General features: G+C 40.3%; 1 protein-coding gene across 1 annotated transcript in view; it reads right to left on the bottom strand.

Annotated features, from left to right (window-relative positions):
- LOC142349878 (uncharacterized) overlaps window positions 1-15,186 on the bottom strand; it is a 40,700-nt gene extending 25,514 nt beyond the window's left edge. The window contains exons 1-3 of the mRNA XM_075401706.1: window positions 14,929-15,186; window positions 13,958-14,068; window positions 11,972-12,099 (exon numbers count right to left, since the gene is read on the bottom strand). Coding sequence (XP_075257821.1) covers window positions 11,972-12,099; window positions 13,958-14,068; window positions 14,929-15,126 — 437 coding nt within the window. The 5' untranslated portion in view covers window positions 15,127-15,186. The remainder of the gene's footprint in view (window positions 1-11,971; window positions 12,100-13,957; window positions 14,069-14,928) is intronic.
- Between the last annotated feature and the right edge of the window lie 3,401 nt (window positions 15,187-18,587).

Below are 18,587 nucleotides of genomic sequence, written 5' to 3'. Positions count from 1 at the left end.
GTTTGTGCTCTGCCCTTTCTGCAGGTTACACACTTGTTCATGATTGATCGCAAGGCATTTCGTATGCCTAGGATCCACATCTTCTGCTGAACAATGTTTCTTACATGCTCAGTGCCTTCATGCTGATTGTTCTTGTGCTCGTTTTGCAAGAATAATTCAACTGCTTGATGTTTCCAATGAGCAATATTGGATGCTTTGCATCGAAGTCCAATTGACATTTGCCTATTCTGCCTTTGGCTCGAATAAGCCCCTCTTCATCTACAAAGGGTGAGAATTGTAGGATGTTGCTGCTTTTTGGAATTTCCTTTTCAGCCCTGAGAGATTTCATCTCTTCACTAAACTGTTCTTGCTGTAGTAGCTTGAAGATTGTTGCTTTTGCTTTTTCTCGTTCTTCAACGCTTACTATAAGTGTTACTGGTTTGTGTTTGCTCATGGCTCACCGCACATATGCCACTGCATTCACTAGCCTGTTGAAGTTACTGAATCGTTCCCACTGAATATCAGCTTTCTTCTCTTCAGTCTGTGTTGCAAAGACCGATGCGGGTAGATTCTCTTCATCTGAGGCGAAGACTAGGTTCACTTGCTCTGGCAATTCACTTTCTGGTCGCTTCAACCAGGCCGGCCCAGTGAGCCACTCACTTCCTTTGAGTTCTTCAATGTTGATTGCTCTCGTGCCAATGTCAGCTGGGTTGTTGATACCGCTCACATGTTTCCACTGTGAAACATCAGTTGTATCCAGTATCTCAGCAACTCGATTGGCCACAAACACTTGCTGCTTACGATGGGAGCTGTGTATCCACTGTAATACTGTAGTTGAGTTTGACCAAAAACTGCAACTGCTTATCTTCATCTCATGTTCCTCGATCCTCTCTTTGTTCCATGATGCAACATATTCTGCAAATTCTTTTTCAGCTCCAACAAAGTTTGTCCCGTTGTCGCTGATCATTTTACTTGGTTTGCCTCTTCGTGCAATAAACCTCATAATTGCATTGAGACAACTGTCTGTGTCTACCTTGGGTACAACCTCTATATGCACCGCTCTCACAGTTAGACATGTGAACAGACAACACCATCGCTTTTCGTTCCTTCGCCCAATCTTCACAATGAAAGGGCCGAAGTAATCCACTCCAACATTTGTAAAGCCGTTCTTCGGGTGGATCTGCCATTACTGGTGCTATCGTTTGTGCTATGCCCTTTCTGCAGGTTACACACTTGTTCTTGATTGATCGCAAGCCATTTCGTATGCCTAGGATCCACATCTTCTTCTGAACAATGTTTCTTACATGCTCAGTGCCTTCATGCTGATTGTTCTTGTGCTCGTTTTGCAAGAATAATTCAACAGCTTGATGTTTCCAATGAGCAATATTGGATGCTTTGCATCGAAGTCCAATTGACTTTTGCCTATTCTGCCTTTGGCTCGAATAAGACCCTCTTCATCTAGAAAGGGTGAGAATTGTAGGATTTTGCTGCTTTTTGGAATTTCCTTTTCAGCCCTGAGAGATTTCATCTCTTCACTAAACTGTTCTTGCTGTAGTAGCTTGAAGATTGTTGCTTTTGCTTTTTCTCGTTCTTCAACGCTTACTATAAGTGTTACTGGTTTGTGTTTGCTCATGGCTCACCGCACATATGCCACTGCATTCACTAGCCTGTTGAAGTTACTGAATCGTTCCCACTGAATAACAGCTTTCTTCTCTTCAGTCTGTGTTGCAAAGACCGATGCGGGTAGATTCTCTTCATCTGAGGCGAAGACTAGGTTCACTTGCTCTGGCCATTCACTTTCTGGTCGCTTCAACCAGGCCGGCCCAGTGAGCCACTCACTTCCTTTGAGTTCTTCAATGTTGATTGCTCTCGTGCCAATGTCAGCTGGGTTGTTGATACCGCTCACATGTTTCCACTGTGAAACATCAGTTGTATCCAGTATCTCAGCAACTCGATTGGCCACAAACACTTGCTGCTTACGATGGGAGCTGTGTATCCACTGTAATACTGTAGTTGAGTCTGACCAAAAACTGCAACTGCTTATCTTCATCTCATGTTCCTCGATCCTCTCTTTGTTCCATGATGCAACATATTCTGCAAATTCTTTTTCAGCTCCAACAAAGTTTGTCCCGTTGTCGCTGATCATTGTACTTGGTTTGCCTCTTCGTGCAATAAACCTCATAATTGCATTGAGACAACTGTCTGTGTCTATCTTGGGTACAACCTCTATATGCACCGCTCTCACAGTTAGACATGTGAACAGACAACACCATCGCTTTTCGTTCCTTCGCCCAATCTTCACAATGAAAGGGCCGAAGTAATCCACTCCAACATTTGTAAAGGCTGTTGAAGCATCTAGCCATTCTTCGGGTAGATCTGCCATTACTGGTGCTATCGTTTGTGCTCTGCCCTTTCTGCAGGTTACACACTTGTTCTTGATTGATCGCAAGCCATTTCGTATGCCTAGGATCCACATCTTCTTCTGAACAATGTTTCTTACATGCTCAGTGCCTTCATGCTGATTGTTCTTGTGCTCGTTTTGCAAGAATAATTCAACTGCTTGATGTTTCCAATGAGCAAAGTCCAATTGACTTTTGCCTATTCTGCCTTTGGCTCGAATAAGCCCCTCTTCATCTAGAAAGGGTGAGAATTGTAGGATGTTGCTGCTTTTTGGAATTTCCTTTTCAGCCCTGAGAGATTTCATCTCTTCACTAAACTGTTCTTGCTGTAGTAGCTTGAAGATTGTTGCTTTTGCTTTTTCTCGTTCTTCAACGCTTACTATAAGTGTTACTGGTTTGTGTTTGCTCATGGCTCACCGCACATATGCCACTGCATTCACTAGCCTGTTGAAGTTACTGAATCGTTCCCACTGAATATCAGCTTTCTTCTCTTCAGTCTGTGTTGCAAAGACCGATGCGGGTAGATTCTCTTCATCTGAGGCGAAGACTAGGTTCACTTGCTCTGGCAATTCACTTTCTGGTCGCTTCAACCAGGCCGGCCCAGTGAGCCACTCACTTCCTTTGAGTTCTTCAATGTTGATTGCTCTCGTGCCAATGTCAGCTGGGTTGTTGATACCGCTCACATGTTTCCACTGTGAAACATCAGTTGTATCCAGTATCTCAGCAACTCGATTGGCCACAAACACTTGCTGCTTACGATGGGAGCTGTGTATCCACTGTAATACTGTAGTTGAGTCTGACCAAAAACTGCAACTGCTTATCTTCATCTCATGTTCCTTGACTATCTGTTCCTTCAACCTCACTGCCATCACCGATGGTTGCAGTTCCAAGCGGGGTATTGAAAGATGCCTCATCGGTGCCACCCTGCATTTTCCAATTACAAATGCTAAGTCGGCTGAGTACTCTTTGGGTTGTGAACGTAGGTAGGCCACTGGGCACATCGTGTCTTCAGATGCGTCGGCAAACACATGAAGTTCAATTTTGTCCCTTGCTGTATAGAAGTACCTTCTAGCAATGCTTGTTTCAGCTACAATTGGAAGTTGTTCTTTCCACCTCAGAAATTCTGCTTCCTCACCAGGCTCCACTTCTTTGTCCCAATGTTGTCCATTCTTAGTCCAAATGCCTTTTAGTAGTCGTCTCATGTGAACACTGAACGGAGCAAACAATCCGATCGGGTCAAATACTGAAGAGACAAGTGACAGAATCTTCCTCTGAGTTATTGGAGTTTCAACTTCTTTGTTTCAACTACACACTTGAAGACTATCGTCAGTAACAGTCCACTGTAGTCCAAGCACTGAAGATCCCTCCGCATTGGGTTCCACCTCGTTTTGCTTTGTGTTGCTGATCGACTTCAAGTCCTCCGGGATTGCTTCGGTTACATCATCGTTGTTGCTTATCCACTTCTTCAGCTCGAATCCGTGTTGAGAGAGAAGAGGTTGTAACTGATTAAAGACTTCAATTGCTTCTTCAGGGGTTTCTACTGATTTGATGAAATCGTCCATGTAGAAGTTGTTTTGTATTGCCTTTGCTGCAATTAGATACATTTCTTCATTGTCCAGTCCCACTCGCTTGAGAGCGTAATTTGCACATGTTGGAGAACTCTTAGCTCCAAATACGTGTCGCTGATATTCGTATATTTGAACAGGTTTGTTAGTTCTTGGACGCCACAGAAACCTCAAACAACTTCTGTCCTGTTCGGGAACTTGTACTTGCAGAAACATTGATTCGATATCCGCTGTTAGGGCTATTGGTCCCTCACGAAATCTGAATATCGTTCCGATCAATCCATGTAGTAGATCGGGTCCTGCTAGTAGCTTGTCGTTTAGGCATACTTCTTTGTACTTTGATGCAGCATTGCAAACACGTCTTACTTTGCCAGGCTTGTTCGGGTTTAGCACAGGATGATGAGGTAAATACCATTCCTTCCCGAAGGTGCCTTTCACTTCGGATTCGTCCAGTATCTTTACGAATCCCTTTTCAACATCGGCATCTATTGACTGTTGATTCAAATTTTTCAGGTTTGGGTCCTTTTGGAATCTTCGCTCCAGTGAGAAAAGCTGACCCAAGGCTGAGCTGTAGTTGTTCGGCAGGTTTGGCTCTGGTTCACTCCATAGCATTCCCACTTCGTACCGCTCGCCTGTAAACTTCGTCGCACACTCTAGCATCTTTTGTGCCTGCGGTTACTTCTTTGACTGACTGACGACGTTGATTTTGGAGGCATATGTTTCTATGTCCCACCACGTTTGGATATTCTCAGCCACTTGCACATCCTCTGAGAAGGCGAAATAACAAACATTTTGTCTTCTCTTTCCCGTCATGGGTCCACTGACTACCCATCCTAATTCTGTTAGAACGGCTAAAGGTTCACTTCGTGTTCCTATCTTGTAGTCCAATGGGCGTTGTAGCTCGTAAGCATCTTGACCAAGGATGATGCCAACTTCCTTCAAGTTGAAGCTCTTGTTTGGGAGAACAATCAAGTGGTTGAAGCTTTGCTTCAGCTGGCTGTAGTCATAGTTTGTGTTTCCCAACGAAATTGACGGGTGTGCAAACGCTTCGATTGAATGCACCTTTGAATGTAATCCCTTTATTTTGAGAGGAATCTTTTCTGTCTTCAGATCCTTCGTTCCGTGTATGCCTGCTATGTTGAGTGTCGCATCGGTGCCTTGGGCTCGTAACTTCTGTTGCACACTTTGATCGATGAATGAAACCGTTGATCCACTATCGAGGAAAGCATATGTGTTCAGCCTGCTGCCACCGCTCTGTATTGAGACAGGAACTATCTGAAGAAAGCTCGTAACTTCGTTACTCTTGTTGATTGTTGCTGCGCTTACGTTGATTGCGTTATTGACCTCATCCATTTAGTTTTCTGAGTGTAGCAATCTGTTGTGCTTCTTGGTGCATCCATTGATACCGCAGGCATTGACTTTACAATCTTTGATTGCATGTCCTTTGCCCAGACATCCGTAACATAAGCCTTGCTTCCTCCTTGCTGCATACCGATCATTCACACTCATATTCCTGAAGAGTGGACAGTTCCAAATCTTGTGAGTGCCATCAGCTAGCGGGCAGTGGTCGTTGTGCATTTGCTTCACTTCTTCCACATTTGAACTCGCACTGAAGTTCGATGTCTTTGAAAACCGTTTGTCTCTGTTCGTGGTTCTTCGGTCTTCGTCCTTGCGCTCTCCCTTGAAAGCTGAAAACCCTTCATGCACGAATGCCATTCGTGATAGCCATTTTTCAAACATAATCAGATCAGGCCAGTCTTCATCTTTATCATCAACATAGAACCACCACTTCACTTTGAGAACTTGAGGTAGTTTATCTACTGCCATATACAGAGTCGAGCTTGATTGCAGATCGCCGATCTGCTTGTACTCTTTGAGCACATTCACAAAGTTCGATACAAAAACTGAGAAACTGATCAGACCTGTTGAGTCGTGTGGTTTCACCTGACTAGCCTTGCGAAGACTCTCCAACTGTGCATCGATGATCACATGAGGCCTTCCAAACTTCCTCTCCAGAATGCTCCAAGCAGCACCATAGAGTTGCCCAGAGTAGCCCATTCCAGATATCGCGGACTTTGCCTTGCCTGTCAGGAGGGTCTTGAGATGGCTCATCTTCTCTGAGTCTGGTATTGGTCGCCTATCCACCGTAGCAATGAACATAGTGGACCACTCCGGCCATTCGAGAGGGTTTCCATCGAAGCTGTTCAACTTCAGCTTAGGTAGGTTACTGCTACCTGCATATCCACTGTTGTATCGTAATCCAGCTCTGGGGGAAAAGTCCCTGTCTTCAGCACTTGATGAACGGTTTCGATGTCGTGAGAACTGACTCTGCCTGTTCAGTTCAGGGGTTGCATCGAAGCGAGCTCTTACACTGCTTGGGGTTAGAAGGGGGCGATCCTGCTGGCCCAGTCAGAGACATCTCCTCTCCTAGGGGTCCAGTTGAAGGGTGATTTATCTCGAGCACCGGTTGATTGGGAACGAGCATCATCATTCTCTAATGCTGTTCTTTTCACTTTGCGCTCCAGTTCACGCTCTTGTTTCAGTAGTTGATGCTTGGTTTCTAACTCCTTCATCTGCATCTCGAGCTCTAGCTTTCTTCGCTCGAACCTTGCCTGTTCGAGCCGCAACTGTGTTTCAAACTTAATATCGAACTTCTCCATCCGTTCTTCGCGCCTTTGCTTTGCTGAAGATGTTTCAGAAATATTCTGCGTATTCGGATCGTTTGCTACTGTGCTGTTTTGTAGCGTTTGGGTAGCTGAGTTGTCCGTTGGATAGTTGTTGTTACTCTCACTTTCGTTCACTGCTTGACTCGTGTTGCCTTGCTCTGTATTCATTTCTGGTTGCGTGCCTTTGCTTATATATGCAAGCCAATGAATATCCAGATTTGCTTTGCACTCCCTTGCCTGCTTTAGTTGTTCTTCAAGAAAGTTTGTTGAGGAGGGTGCAAGTTGGTTACGACGCTGCAATTGCTTGGGTATTTCTTCCTCTAGTAAATGAACAGTCTGTTGATAGAGTACCTTTAGTTTGTTGGGTCGGTCTGAATCTGCAATTATTCTCTGACCAAGTCTTCTTTTAGTGTTGACTTCGTCCACTAACTCTTGAAGCTTGTCGTGCCTTTGAACTGTTGCCTGAAGCTGTTCTCTGCTGATTGTGCTTGAATCGCCTGGGTGCTGTTCGCTTTTGCTTTGCTTCTTGCTTTTACGCAGGGTTAGCCACTCGTATGGGACTATAGCTGCTTCAGTGAATTGAACTCTTCGCTCTGCCTCACTGGTGTTGCGTTGTTGTTTCGTTTGATTTTCTTTAGTGGGTGCCTTTGACACTCTCTTCATCAGATTGGACAGCAGTTTGCCTTCCACTGTCCGGGTCGGCGGACCAAATGTAACGGCTGCTCTCCCACTTATGACGAGGAAAGCTTTACACCGCCCAGTTCGTTTCAGCGGCCACAAATCTGTCTGGATATTGTGTTTTTTTGCTATTCGCTTTTGTAACTGTATATCCGCTATATTCTTACCGTTGCATTACAATTTCAGTTCACAACTAACTGCTAGTCTTAGTTTTTTCAATATCGAACTGGACTGGGTTTACTACAGATCACAAAATACGCAATCTCTTTTATGTATACCAGTTCACTCCGATATCTGAACAAATCAAAGACAAAGATATATGTCTAAGACCTGTTTTGCAAAAATATCTAAACTTAACTTAGGTAGAATTTTGCTCTCTGTACTCACGATTTGAAGACGTCAAAATTTGGGATGCCAACAGTTGAATTATTTCCCAAGTATTTTGTCGATACAGGACACAGTAACCAGTTATTTACTGCTCGAGGAATTGTGCTTCAATACGCACTTTATGTCAATTTTAATATCGCAAAATTATCGAGTTTTTTGCTCCTTTTTGGTAGTTTTTCAAGCTCTATTTAAACTGCTCTACATGTCAAAACTGCATCGTTGATTGGTTGGCTATGACGGCATTAATAACGTCATTTTTTCCATGCAAAACTGACGTCAAGAATTGTTGTATTGGAAATCCACGTCAAGTTTTTGGTGAAAAATTGACGTAATTGTTTGGCTTTAAATATATCGTACACCAAAGTTTGAGTAACATATGTCCAATTCAGAGCTGGATTTATTTGCTTAACAAATATGGGAACTTTAGTTAAGCTCGGCCTTCACAAGCGTTCTGAAAACTTTATTTTGTATTTTCTATGAAACGAGCCGAAACGTCCCCAGTGAAACGAAACTTGATAGCCTTGATAAGAAACATACTTAATCATGGATGATCTTGCCAAGATCTTGCCATGTTACAGATAGCAGATCTTAAAAAATTATAAAGATAGAAATATAAGATTGTTTCAAACAATCATGCCTTTAAGACAATCTGTAGCTGCGTTTTCATAAATTGCTGTTTTGCACAAGTATGACGTTTCAATAACTTTACTATAGCCAAATCTAATCAGAAAATTTAACACGCAAATGAATTTTTAGATTGAAAATTGATTTTTCACATGGTTCCTTGTTTATTTGTTTCCATCTATTTGTTCATTTGCAAGGGGAACTAGCGTGTTTGCAAAATAATCCCCTCACCCCCCTCCCCCCCCCCCCTCCCCCCGTCCATACGCTTTCTCACGTCTCTCGACCACCTTACAATTCTGAATAAAATTGCGTGCTTGATCGAAAAGGAAAACCAATGCAACCTGTTTTTCATTTTCCAAAGTTGCTGGGCATTTGAAATGCAAACAAACCTGAAATATTGGTATACATAGCATTGTTTACTTGACTTGTAAGCAGCGGTGGTCAACTAAAATGAACAAACAAACCACCCACCCTCCCTCTTCCCCCCCCCCCCCCCCATAACCAGTGTCATCAAAAGCTCCTTTTGAACACGATCAAAGCCGACCGGTTGGGTTTTGGCCAGCTTAGAATGCTGAGTTGTTATAATTCCCATTTTTTGTTTTTCCGTGGTTCTCAGTTTCAACCAAAAATTTCCTACAGTTTTTTTCACCGCTTCGAGCAAATATATCATTTCACTAGTTGCGCTTTGTGAACGAATTTTATTTTTTTTGTTTGTTTGTTGTTTTAAATGCAAATTCCCCAACGCAGTTTATAACCGATTTGTTCCGTTTGATTTCAGGAAACGGGCTGGAAATAAAGCCATTATTAATGATATACCTCTTCCCCTAAAAGGTGATTGTCGTAAAATAAATCAATTTCTCTAAACTTTGATCGACTATATATTATACTGTCTTAACTGGGGGGAATTTCAAATAGAAAGGCGAGCTTTAGAATACAATAAAAACCGTTAAAATTGTCTGGAATGTGGATGAAAATCAGATTTTATTGGGATTTCTCAGAATTAAACTGACATAGTTCCAGTTAAAACGTCAGTCGCATGAATTTACCAGACAAATAGCGACAGGAAAAACCTGGCTTGCCTCAACTTATTCGGAGATCAACAGAGCCGAATGTCAAGACTATGTTGGTTAATTTCCCTTCAGTGTTTCGCCGATCAAATGTACCGCCGCCCTAAAAAAATTGGCAAGATGCAAAAAAAAATAAAAGAAGTGTGGGGTTGTGACTCTGCCCGAAGTCTCTGAAGACTTCTGGTGATTATCGAGAACAACGCAACTATTCGATATGGGAACCCAGATTTTCGAAGTGACTTTATCGTGAAATTCCGAGTGTGAGAACTTCCTATATAGATAGCCGGAAATTGATTTCCATGAATTTTCGGTGTTTCCAAACTCGCAAATTGCGTGTTTTAAGCAAGGTTTCATTACTATGCAGAAACCACTTCAAAAATCTGTCTTAACATCTCGAACTGCTACGCAGTTCTCGATAGACGCCAGAAGTTCTCAGTGATTTGAAGAAGATTCACGTAGCCATTACGCTGCTGGAAAAAGCTCAACTGGAAAAAACATACTGACAATTCAGGAACAATCATCATTTTTGATATCCACCTGAGGGGATAACTAACAATTTGTTCCAGAACAAAATTGAAACTGTTTCAATCAGTTTTCAAAATTTCCATTTCTTTCGGAACCCATTGATAACTAATCAATTGTTGAATGATCAGCAGACACTAACATGTTCCATAGCTCTGAAATATAAAAATTGGAAAATGCTGATCTATTTTGAGAAGACAACTTAGGAAAGTGGGGAAAAAATGAGAAATGACAAAAAACCTAAATAAAATGTTTTAAATCATTATTTTTTTGGTTTGTTACAAAAGTGTGATAATCAGATTAAAAAGAAGTTTGAACAAAATAAAATTGAAATGAAATGCTTTTGTTTTAACTTGGTAGGTGGGGCCAGTTGAAAACAAATTTGGCAATTAGCATATTGTTGCTTAATGATTGTTACGTTATGTTTAGGAACGATCTTTTTCACTTAGCCGACCGTGGTCCTGGTAAATGCGAGAAATTTCGAGTGACCTCAAGCAGATTCACGAACCCTACAACAATTGTTTTATTTCTTGCAACTTTAGCCAAGTTTGTTGAGCTCACGTAGAGTCACCTATAATTAGAAAGCAATCGCGAGTTTGAAAATGGCGGAATTTCAGGGAAGTCGATTTCTGAATATGTATACAAACTGCGGATACTGCAGAATTTCAAAATTTAAAAGTTGCTTTCTTAAAATATTTATTATTAAAATTAATCGTGTATATGATTTATGATAGTGGTCTGCTATAGTGGTTTGATGTTGTTAGAAACTTGTTCCTGGAGCATTTTTTAAAGATTTTGTTCATTTTTTTTAATTTTTAATTTTTTTTCAAAAGACTTCGGGATTATGTTAAGATTGAATAGCAGAAACTGAATAACTTCACACGAGTTGCTCTTAATGGTGAGGATTCGGCTTTTGTATTAAATCGCATCAGTGGGGCTCGCCTCGCTGGCATGGAATTAGAGAATGCGGCAGAAGTAGCAAGAAAGGGGAAGAAAATAACTAGTACAAGCCTCGTTTGAGAGCATTTTCTTGGTTCTTTACAGAACACCCCAACTATTTAGGGAACACTGGAATAATTGTTTACATAACTACTGAACGAATGACAATTTTATGTTTAAAATGCAAGCACTCTCATCTGACAATTATATAATTTTTGTTTCAATTCAAATGCAAAAGCAGCAAGTAAAAACCAAACAAAAACTATTCTTTTGAACAATATATGGTTATTTTTTTGCGAAAATTATCTTGTGTTGTTTAAAACATCATCTGCACTGAGGAAAATGTCAGCATTTTTTAAATCTTTTTTGAATTGATAGGTCACCATAAAACATTGATCAAAACTTTTCTAAAGAAGCATTGATCAATATTTTTTCTAGTATTTGATTATTGAGTTGCACTGATCACTAAGAAAATTCTGGAATTTTTAATGTTTATTGTCTAGAAGAAAATCTCACAATTGTCGGTCTATAAGACCTAATAACCTAATTGAAAACTTAATTGACAAAATTGCACTAATAAAAACTTACAGGATATAATTCCTTAATCACTGGGGATTTTAAAGCCCGCGGCTGATCACATTGATCAGAATTACGCATTATGGATTCCAATACAAAAGCATACATTTCTAGCTTTGCAGGCAAGAGCAAGAAATCTAGTGCGACCATAGTGCTACCCGGCTCAAAATATTCTCTGACGTCTTTGAAAGACAGGCGCTGAAAACTGCTGAAATTCGGAAACTGTTTAAGTTTAGTTAAACACATTCAGAGCTTTTTAACCAATACAGAGTAATATTATTTCGTAATTTTGTGCTGAAAATGCGCCTTGACATTTCGCTCTAAGTAGTGACGTAACAACCCAGCTTGTGATATATCAAGCTAAGAAATTCTTTCTTTAATGGCAGCTTTGGTGCAACGATAGCATGCCTGGGGATGATGCAGGAGATAGTACGTTCGAGTCCTCTAACCTCTAATTCTTTCGCAGTTTAGGAGGTTAGATAAGACAGACTACAGTTGGGCTGGGACAGTGGTTTTTGTGATTGAACAGGCTAAGGAACCCAGTGAGGACCGATTGAGAATTGACTTACGTGTGTATGGCCCTGAGGAATAGTCTTTGGTGGTTGCGAATGGTGCGGGTGTTGGGTTTGTTTGACAGGTGGGTGTTCTTGTAAATGAACCATGTCTCTCGGAGAACATTGGCGGCTGCCGACTTCAGCTGAACAAACACAGCCCATCAAAAATGCAACTTGATAACGTCTCAGACAAAAAAAAACATAACAAGGGCTCACAATGTCATCCTTTTTACCGTGAGACTTAAGGTATCACACAACTTTGACAGTTACCAAAACTTCAATTTAAGCTTAACTTAAATTAAGATTACCTTAATACTTCAGCTTAAATTTACAGATTTTTTAAAACCTAAAATGTTTAGTGTGTTACCTGTGATATCTGAAATTGGATATGCATTCAATTAGGCTTTTTTAACTTTGGTGACCATACCGAGAGACAAGGACTGGAAATTGCTTGCAACAATAGGACAAAAAATATAAGACAGAAAGTTTATTGCACATTTTACCGGTCTTTGCTTATATGTTAGTTGGACGAAAAATGAGGATATAATTCATCAGTGATTAGTTTAAAGAGCCGAATGATATTTAGAGATCAACTACCTTAATCAATAATATTTTTGCGGTTATAATTAAATAACTGAAGGACGAAATAACTGATATACAAAAATTTCAGTATTTCAGTTACCAAAACATAAATAAACTTAACTTCTTACCTTTTCATTACCATGTCTTGATTTTTTAATGGTGTGATTTAAATAGTAAAAAAAGCATTAATTTCAGAATAAAGGACACCTGATGCATGGTTTACTAATAATTTGAAATAAATTTCTTGACATAATGATTTGACATAATCTTCAACTCTTTTTGTGATTGTTTCTTTTTTTTTCAACTAGAAAAACTTCTAACTGAATCATAATTCAAACTCGTAACTGAAAATTTCACCATTCTGGCATATATTTAATTCGAAAGAGTCGAAAAATTAAAAAAAAATGTTGATATCTGTGATTCAACTTTTCATATTCTGTTTTTGAGTTTTTGAGCTCAGTTTTCCATTTTAAGATCATATCCAGTCACCTATTTTTTTGCTTTTTCTACTGATCACAGCAATTTTGTTCGCAGTTTTCTTTCCTTTTTTGTTAAGGTTGAATTTTCTTTGCGACTGATTGTTCTTGCTGGACATTAGGTTTCTGTAAAAAGTCTCTTTTTTTGAAAAATAAGTGACAATGCATGTTTTTACATCTGGCAAAAATGATATCAACCTGATATAAAGGTTCTCAAGTGAGGCTGGAAAAATTGATTCATTTGAGCTTCGCAAAACTGATATTCCAAGCAGCTTTTCCTCTCAAAAGAAATAAGACGTTTTGGACAAACTTGAGTCGTGTGTTGGAACATTCTGTTCTACGCACAGTCTAGCACACGAGACCTGTTGATTAAGTTTTTTTTATAGTTATCACATTTAGGCTTCATTTTTGTTATGATAGCAGTTTTACTAGTCTACTTTGCATATCATTTTAAGTTGACATTTACGCACGTTTCGATTATTCGGTGGATCAAAAACATAAGTTTCAAGAACCATAGCACCAAAGTTTTAATGGATTTTAAAGCTTTGTTGTTTTGTTAATTTTTGAAAATTAAAGACGGTTAAATTAAATTATGCTTACAAAAACAGCGAAATGATTTTATTGGCTGTTAATTTATTGAACCAGTTGCAATTGGTTTTACTTTTATCAAATTTTGATTGAAAAGTGAATTTAAATTTTCAAAATAATCCTCTTTTAAAAATGCCTCTTCATGGAAAAGGCTGACTGCCTTAAATTTACAAAACATTGGCCAAAATTAGACGTTTTTTTCATGGAAAAGGTTGACTTCTTTTAATTTACAGAACATTGAAATTGGCCAAAATTATACGTTTTTTTTTCAAAATGCTCCCAAGGGATCTCAAGTTATTCTACACAGCATGGGCTAATTTTAAGCCTAAAAAGACGGAAGTGGAAATCGACTAACTCTTTTTGATAACTGGTTGTCCATCATGAAGTTGTGGACATGTTTCTCGGCTCTGGTCAGCTCCAATTTCCGGGCCAATACAGCAACCACCATAGCGGTACAACCCGCACCCTAAAACACCTCAGTCCAAAATAAGCATGCTAGGGGGAGGGGGGTTAAAGGGGGAAAGGGGGAGAAGGGGTTGAACTATTGTTAAAATATACCAGTACCATCCCAAAGAAGCATCCCTTAATTGCAAGCCCAGTGTTCTAGCCATTTCTGGCGCTGGTTTTAAGCTCTCGAACTTGTCGTGTAGCCCCATTTTCTTTCTTTCCACGCTTTATTATCTACCTAGCCAAGTTTATGTTGATTAAAAAGAGCTTCTTGTCATAATATCAATCACATTTTACAATTAAACTATATTGTTCTCTCAAACTTCCAACAAACCTTAAAAAAATTGTTTTGCATTTCTTATTAATAAAATAGGAGTTGGCTATTCCGCATTTCTCAAATCTATAACAAAAGTTGCAGGATCTTGTAAGAGACGGGTAGCGGTGCAAGAATGTTGCAAGAATCTTGCAAGATTACTTTTTATCTTATAAGGCGTAATTTCTTGATGCTTTCAGCTTGATTTTATTACTGATGAATCTTAATTATCATAAGGAAGAGGAGTCAATGGTAGACCACAGTAGACTGATAAAATCTGTCAAAAATTTTTCAGTCAGTTTTTGGGGGCAACCGATTAAGGGACACCATTCGATTAGTGAACATACTCCGGTTCCAGCTTACTTTGGGCATCAAAACATTATAGCCCCCATTTCCCAAAAATGCTTAATAGGGCAAAACATGGCAGGTTTACGTAGCGAAGGTGAGAGGGTTGTGCTTACAGGTTGTGCTGGTAGGGTGGGGTGAGGTGAGGGGGGGGGGGGGGTTAGGCCCTATCAGTATGGACGGGGAGCTTTTTTAGAATGGTGTATGTTACTTTTACTTACCATGAGACCACACAGAATTGCAACTCCTCTTCCGCAGTAGGTAGAGGGAGAGATGTCTCCATATCCGATGGCGAAGAACGTGATCCCAACCAAGTACATAGAGTCTAGGAAGTTTGAGATCATACCTGCTCCGTCCCTCCTTAAATACCCCATCAAACAATTACAAAACACGTGAACAAACATGAAAAATATTTTCATTTAGTCAGTTTGATTATCAAAGAATTTTATTACTGATGGTAATGGTAGTATATCTTTGTACCAGTTGATGGCAATTTTTTTTATCAGGTATTGAAAATAGTTAATTAAATTTCGGGGGAAAAACGATCACACGGACTGTATTCTGCCTTATCACATCCAATTTTGACACCATCCACAACTTATTATTATTATTGTTACGTTGCTTTCACAAATTCTGATAGCCTTGTGAATGTAAAACTTAGGGAAATTACTAGGGGATAAAAATTCGCAGATTCCTCTTTACTAATATGGTTTTACAAAGACAAGAAATATCAGCTGACTTTTACAACAGCCATTTGGTTAGAGCATTTCTTCAGCATTTCAACTTGTGCTCATTTCTTCCGTATTTGAAGCGGTTTTTAGTGACGTAGCGTGAAGTGTTTAAAGACAGGACGCCTACTTGAATCTTTACCTCAAAGTGTTTCAAATTGACAGCTCTTAAGAATGGCCTTCCCGTACCTAGGTCGCAGTGAGTTTCAGCGCTGTACCATTGACTTTCAATTGTAACCAGTACTGTGCCAGACAAATAGCAGTGTAAATAAATTTGCCAGTCTGCCCAGAGTCGATTAAGAAAAATCCCAGTCTGTTTTTTTTCTTCGCAGCATCATTTACATTATTGGTTAACACTGCACAGAATGTCTCAGTTCAGACTGTACAGACGAAGAACTAACAGACTGTACATAGCAAATTTTGAAAATTTCGAATGACTGATATCATGCATGAAATTTTCAACGTGTCGATACCCGGAGCTGCATTCTAGCTTAACTTGTACATACTACACTACAATTAACTGACACATCGACTTCCACCGACTTCCGCCGACCTCCGCCGACTTCCGACATCCGCCGACTTCCACCGACCTCCGCCGACTTCCACCGACTTCCGACCTCCGCCGACTTCCACCGACTTCCACCGACCTCCGCCGACTTCCGACCTCCGCCGACTTCCACCGACTTCCGCCGACCTCCGCCGACTTCCACCGACCTCCGCCGACTTCCGACCTCCGCCGACTTCCACCGACCTCCGCCGACTTCCACCGACCTCCGCCGACTTCCGCCGACCTCCGCCGACTTCCACCGACCTCCGCCGACTTCCGACCTCCGCCGACTTCCACCGACCTCCGCCGTTTCTACCTGATTGATGTGAATGCAACAGTGTATTTTATGTGAACCTTCATATGTGTATTTCAGATTTGATTGAGACTTGTATTTGTTATTTGTGTTCGTTGAACTTGACTTTGATTGAATTAATTGGATTGTAGAAGATTGAACAGGTTATCATAAACGTTGAATTACACGAGACTATTTTGATATGCAGACGGGAAGTGATGTTTATAGTAGCGGACCCAGAGGAGAAGACGTGTCATGGAATCATTACTGTGAGAAAAGTGGTGGACATCGATAACGAACGAATGGATATGGTGAGGAAGTTGCGAAAAAGAAGGGCACCTGATGTGAGTGTGAGTGTAATCAATGAACGGAAGGGTAGGCGCTTCGAATGCGGGTACTGCGAGTATGAATCACGTGCGCAGTATATCACTGCAAGGCACGTTGCCCGCGTTCACCTGAAAAGCATCCGGCCAACAAAATGTGATTTATGCCCATTCAGAACAATCTATTCTGCCAACTTGAAAAGACATATTCAAAGGGTTCATAATTCTGTTGTTAATGTGAGATTGAGGTGTGAGTCAAAGTCGTCGGAGTCGAGGTCGTCAATGTCGTTGAGGTCAAAGTCGGGATCAAAGTCGGGGTCAACTAGCACAAAGTCAACTGCGAAATCATCATCATCATCTTCAGTTGTTCCCTTGAATTAATTGCGTTTAGTCTTCATTGTTTATAGTTTGTCTGATACTTGTTTTTTTACTTCTGTTTTACTTTACGTGGACTTTACTTTCGTTGTTTACTGGATTACTTTCGTTTTAATCGCCATTTACGTGGACTTTACTTTCTTTGGATTACGTGGTTACTTTCGTTACTTTCGATTTAATCGCCATTTACGTGGACTTTGCTTTCTTTGGATTACGTGGTTACTTTTGTTTTAATCGCCATTAATCGTTTAAATCGCGCTCTTAATGATCTCTTATTCTCTCTTCATTTATCTTCTCTTCATTTATCAGGATCGACCATATTTAACAGGGAGGAACTGTTCCATTTAATCATGTTATAAACGTTATCAAAATTTAGTGCTCATAACGTACTCCCTTACTCGTGTTAATTATACCATAAGGGGGGGGGAATTATACCATAGGGGGGGGATGTTGTACACGTGATCAAAATTTAGTGCTCATAACGTACTCCCTCACTCGTGTTAGTTATACCATAAGGGGGGGGGGGTAGTTTTGTGGGGGGGTATAACAGGAAACACACCTTAAGCTAACAAAAACAAAGATTTAATTTGAATGATAGAATTGGATATTCAAGTTTAAGTAAAAATGAAACAGTTCCAACAGGGTTCAGAAGCAAAATTAGTCAGTAAATATGCCTCACAGCTGCTAGTCAAACTGGAAAGCCCAAGCTTTCTTTTTTCGAAGATTTCGCCCTTGCCGGAGCTGCTGCAATAATCTCAAAGACAGCTGCTGCTCCCATCGAAAGAGTCAAATTGCTTTTACAGAACCAAGATGAGATATTGGATTTTACAGAACCAAGCTGGAAGCTATTGATTGTGTCTTATCAAGTTATTGATTGTGTCTTATGTGTCTTATGAAGATTGTGTCAATAATCTTCAATTCTTACGTTTCTTTTACCGATTCAAACTTGCGTTCGCGTTGAGATAGTTTGTATGTGTTTAATCAATAAACTGAATCGAATACACACACGTATTGTGGTACTGACGGCTTACATGGTTATAACAACTTCACATGGTTATAACAACCTACATGGTTATAACAACTTCACGATTGAGCCTTGCAGACGACACTTCAACGGAATGGTATTATTGCTGTCCTTCTGACATATATTGACGAAGTAGTTAACGGGTTCTATTAGGTTCCACTGTCCGCTCTGTTTGAAGTTGGTCAGATCCATTCGAGAAGGATGAGCAAATCTGGGATCAGTTGATAGTCTGTACGAGGATTGGGTTGAAAGCCACTGGCCCATAGTTTGATCAATTGAATTAGTCTGGAGAAAATGAGCTGAAAGTCGTTAGCCGGAGCGAGCGATCTCATCGTAGCACAATTATCAATAGAAAGACATTTGCATCTGACGATTGTATGATTGTAGAGGATTCGTGATGATTGTACAGAGGATGATTGTACAGCGGATGATTGCACATTGGATGATTGTACAGAGAATTCGTGATCTCTTGCAGTATTGGCTGGTTTTGACAAATTCAAACAGGTTTACATGGTCTGGAGATCAAAGCTGGAAGCTTAGCTGAACCTTACATGGGCGTTTTTGATTGTGTCTGGCTAATTTTATTGTTGC

The sequence above is a fragment of the Convolutriloba macropyga genome, chromosome 11 (genome assembly GCF_964194025.1).
Source record: "Convolutriloba macropyga chromosome 11, txConMacr16.3, whole genome shotgun sequence".
Classification (NCBI taxonomy): Eukaryota; Metazoa; Xenacoelomorpha; order Acoela; family Convolutidae; genus Convolutriloba; species Convolutriloba macropyga.
This window is presented reverse-complemented; position numbering and strand designations above follow the sequence as displayed.